This window comes from Oxyura jamaicensis, chromosome 14 (genome assembly GCF_011077185.1).
Source record: "Oxyura jamaicensis isolate SHBP4307 breed ruddy duck chromosome 14, BPBGC_Ojam_1.0, whole genome shotgun sequence".
In the NCBI taxonomy this organism is placed as follows: domain Eukaryota; kingdom Metazoa; phylum Chordata; class Aves; order Anseriformes; family Anatidae; genus Oxyura; species Oxyura jamaicensis.
The window spans coordinates 12,815,931-12,820,192 of record NC_048906.1 but is presented as its reverse complement, the minus strand read 5'-3'; the positions used below and the strand labels follow the sequence as shown (position 1 = coordinate 12,820,192).

At 68.4% G+C, this 4,262-nt stretch overlaps 1 protein-coding gene across 2 annotated transcripts in view; it reads left to right on the top strand.

Moving 5' to 3' along the window:
- MCRIP2 (MAPK regulated corepressor interacting protein 2) overlaps positions 1-3,860 on the top strand; it is a 6,344-nt gene extending 2,484 nt beyond the window's left edge. For both annotated transcript variants that reach the window (XM_035339363.1, XM_035339362.1), the window contains exons 2-5: positions 63-141; positions 2,864-2,991; positions 3,073-3,174; positions 3,744-3,860. In XM_035339363.1, the coding sequence (XP_035195254.1) occupies positions 63-141; positions 2,864-2,991; positions 3,073-3,174; positions 3,744-3,814 (380 nt within the window). In that variant the 3' untranslated portion in view covers positions 3,815-3,860. The remainder of the gene's footprint in view (positions 1-62; positions 142-2,863; positions 2,992-3,072; positions 3,175-3,743) is intronic.
- The last annotated feature ends 402 nt before the right edge of the window (positions 3,861-4,262 follow it).

Genomic DNA, 4,262 nt, shown 5'->3' with positions numbered 1-4,262 from the left:
CGGTGCCCCCCCCCCCTCCCAGCTCCTCGCCACCCGGCTCTGACGGCCGCTGCCGCCCGCAGGTCCGACGCAGCAGCCGGTGGAGAGCAAGGTGGGCGAGCCGCGGGGCCGGCTGCAGCCCGGCGCCTGGCCCCCCGCCAGGTGAGCCCCGCGCCGCGCCGTGACCTTGGGGAAAGGTGACCGCGGCCGTGCGGCGCCGGGACGGGACGGGACGGGGCGAGGGGGGGACGGGACGGAGCCCCCCCGCCGGGGGAAGGAGTGGAGGGGGGGCGGGGGTCCCGGTGGGGGGACCGGACAGCGCCGGGAGGGGTCCCGGTGGGGGCTGCTGGAGGCGCTGCCGGCCCCCGGGGGAGCTGCGGGGAGGGGGCGCGGAGCCTCGCCGTCCTCCCACCCCCCCCCAACCGGGCCGCGCTGGGTGCGAGGCCGATCCCTCAAAGCCTGGGGGCGCCGGGCTGCGAGCTCCCCCCCGCCGTGAGCTGGGAGCCCCCCGCGGCCGGCCCCGGCGGAGTTGTGCAAGCGCCGGGCAGGGCCGGGGCAGAGAGCGGGGCTCGCTCGGCCTCCCCCGGGTGTGCGCAGCGCCTCCAGCAGCCGGGCAGGACCCGCTGCGGTCGGTTACTGCCCGCCCCGGGTGTGCTCGCCCCGGCCCCCCCCCGGGCTCTGCGAGGAGGGGGCTCCCCCTGGCTCCGTGCGGCTCGCCGGCTGTGCGAGGCAGCCCCTGTGGCCTGGGGCTACTCCCTGCCCTCGCCACCTGTCCCTTTCCCTCCCCGAGGAAGGGGAAAAACGCCTTTGGGATGGGCTCCCAGCTCTTAGCAGGAGTCGCTGGAGCTGGTGGAAGGGGGTTAAGCAACTGGAGGGGGGAGATAACCTCTCTGAAGGAGGACGCTGCTGCTGCAGGCGTGGGGCTGGGGAGCTGGGGCAAGCCCTGGGCTGGCTGTAGTGGGAGGAGACGATGCTGCTTTCTCCCCTTTCCTCCATCTTCAAGAAATGAATAAGAAAAGCTTCACCTCCAGCTTGCTTTCTTGCCTGTCATCTCATAAATTAACTGCTGAACTGTTCCCCCTCCTGAGGGCAGGCTGCCTGCTCCCGCTCCCTGCAGCAGGCGCTTGAACGTGCTCGGCGCCCTGGGGCGTGCGTGTGGTTCTGGGGCTGGTTCTGGGGCTGCGTGGCTCTGGGGGAGCCTTACCCTGCCCCGTGCCTCGGGGCAGCTCCCGGCATGGGCAGGGGCTGCCTGCTCCAGCTCTCTGCTGCTCTGCAAACCGTGCCCCCCCCCCCCCCCTCCCCCCGCGCTCGGGGGCCGTTCAGACTTTGTCCCGGGTGAAGCGTGACCGTTGCAGACGTGTCCTGCCCCAGAGCTGCGCAGGGCAGCTCAAATACTGAACCCTCACGTGCAGCACGCCCCTGAGCCTCGCTCCAGGTCTTCAGTTTCGGTCTGTCTGGCTTCGCAGGGTTTCCAGATTAGTTCGAGTGCCCTGCTCTGGGCAGGAGGGGTGCCAGGTCGTAGGGAGCCCGTTCTGGGCCCAGTTCCCAGATCTCCGTCCCGGTTCCCAGTGGATGTGCTGCTGGAGCCGGGCACCCCGCTGCTGCAGCAGGAGGAGCAGGGCTGCTCCAGCGAGCTCGGCATCACGAGTTCGGATGTTTGCCTGTGCTGAGTACTTCCCACTGCCCAAACTACATCTCACTTCCATTTTCCTGGTGTTTCAGCAATTCCTCTTTGGCAGCAAATTTCCTTAGTGCCAGGGCGGGAGGGGGCAGCTCTTGCTTTTGCCTCATCTCCCCTGCGGTGCTTGCAGGCACAGTTCCCCTGGGGCCGATCCCTGTCTGTCCCCTTCCCCTGGGACCAGCCTGGGGCTTTCCCCCACCCGTGGTGCCCTTCACCCTCCGGAGGCTCCCCCCAGGCGGGGTGACCTTTCCTTGCCGCCTGTTGCATCAGTTTAACACTTTCCAAGGTTTGCAGTCCAAGGCTGCGTGGCTGCCGGGCCGGGCACATGCCTGTGCGCTACCCTCGTTTAATGCCTCCGTGCCTCGGTTTCCCCTCGCTGTGCAGCAGAGGTGGAGGTGTTTGCCCTGAAGCACCCAGGCTCCGCAGAGCTGCAGCAGCTGGCGGGTTCCCGGTGCCACCTGCGGCTGCCACACGCTCGTGTGTCCCCCCCCGTGTCCCCTGTGTGTCTGTGAGCGGCCGCGTGTGCTGACCGGGCACCGTGGGGGCCGCAGGCGGTGCAGGGCTGCCTCCCTGCATGGCAGGGGGTGAGCAGCGTGCCCGTGCACCCTGGCACGCTTCTCCCCGTTACTTCTGGGCCCAGACTGCTTCCCCGTGCCCTCAGCCTAGTGAGCGTGCAGCAAGCCTTCTGCCTTCACTGGGGGCACAGCTGAGACCTGAAAAAGCCGATGTCCCTGCTCGGCCTGGGGACCTGCCTGTGGGCACTGCCACCTGCCTCGGGGCTGGTCTGGATCCGGCCACCCGCGGCCTTCTTCTGGCCCAGGCTGGAGCAGGTGCTTCAGCTTTTTCCTGGGGGAGGAGGAATTGCCGAGCGCTGCCTTCTGGACCTGGGTGCCAGCCCTGTCCGTCCGTCCTGCCCCTCCACGCTGCACCTCTTAGAAGGGCGCCATGGGGAGGGGACGGCGCTGAGCCGCGGTGGCCCTGCTGTGCTGCACGGCCGTGTCCCCGCTGTCCCCTGGCAGCCCCGCGGGAGGCTGGGGCTGGCTGCGTGTGCATCGCTCGCACGAGCTCCTGCGGCACCCGTCCAGCACCGGCCATGCCGCAGAGCGAAGCACCACAGCTCCTTCCCACTGAGCATCCCCCGGAGCTCGGCAGGCCCAGCTGCCCTCCTCCTCCTCCTCCTCAACCCTCGCCTTGCTCCTGCAGCCCCCTCCCGAAGCTTGTCTTCAACAGAGTGAACGGCAAGCGGCCGCAGGTGCTGCTGCCGCACGCCCCGGGGCCCGAGGAGTGCTACACGGCGGCCCACGAGGAGAACGTCCGCTTCGTATACGAAGGTGCGGGGGGCTCGGGGGGGCAGGGGGGGCCCTCCGGGGCGCCGCTGGCCCGGGGCCTCACCCGCTGCCCCGTGTCCCCAGCCTGGCAGGAGGTCGAGCAGCAGCTGGACGACAGCCAGAGAGGGGAGAGCGCCCGCGGGCCCGTGCAGTACGTAGAGAAAACCCCAAACCCCGTTCTGAAAAGTGAGTGAGGGGCGTGCGGCCCCAGCACGGGGTGGGGATGTGGGGAGCGGGGTGGGGTGGGGGGAGCAGTGCGGGGCTGGGGCTGGCCCCAGTGGGTCCTGCTGGGGATGGGGGGGGTCCTGCTGGGGATGGGGGGGCCCCACAGGCCCTGCTGGAGGCCCAAGCAAGCAGGACGTGTGACTGCCGCTTCGTCTCGGAGCGGTGCCTTCTCCAGCCACCAAGGTGGGGCCGATGTCACGCAGAGAGCCCCCGGCCCTGCCCCGGGGAGCTGCCCCCCCTGCCCCGGGCACGCAGCACAGAGGCAGGGGACAACGTGTCCGTAAGGGCGGCTGGAGTGAGTGCTCTGGGCAGCCAGCACGGGGCTCCTGCAGCAGCCGAGGAGGGTACGGCCCCAAAAAGAGAAGGAGCCCATAGCCACAGCCTGGGACGGGGCACCGGGGAGTGGGGATCTCCGTGTTGTTTTTCCCAGTGGCAAACGGACACTGGGAACGTACGGTGGTGGGAACACGCTGTGCTCTGCTGCCTTCTCCAGCTGCTCTCCTATGCTCTCTCCCTCCCCTCTCTTTCAGACTTTGTTCCCATTGACCTGGAGGAGTGGTGGGCAAAACAATTTTTGGCCAAAATCGGAAACATATCATAAAAGGGAAGAAAGTTTTTTTTTTCTTTTCTTTTTTTTTTAAAAAAAAGCTAAGAGCCTCTGGTCACACACTGGACTCGGTGGTATTTAGAAACACCTTTTTACAAGCAACCCCGTGACCCCTCTGCCAGCCCACCGAGGACGGCGGGACCGGACCACAGCCATGCCTGGCCACACGCCTGCTCCCTGCGCAGGGCGGAGGAGCCGCGAGCGGCCCCGGCCGGGATTCCTCAAGTGCCAGTTCTGAGACGTCTGCGGCTCCGGCAGCCCCCCGGGACACTGCGGTGCCGTGCTGGGGCCAGGCAGGAGCAGCCTCCCCCCCCGGAGGACAGCAGGTCGCTGTAGCAGGACTGCCAGACAATAAAGCGCTCAAACTGCCCGTGGCGAGGCGCTTGTGGCCGGCCGGGGAGGATTTGGTTGGTGGAGCGGCTGAGGCTGAGCTGGGGGAGAG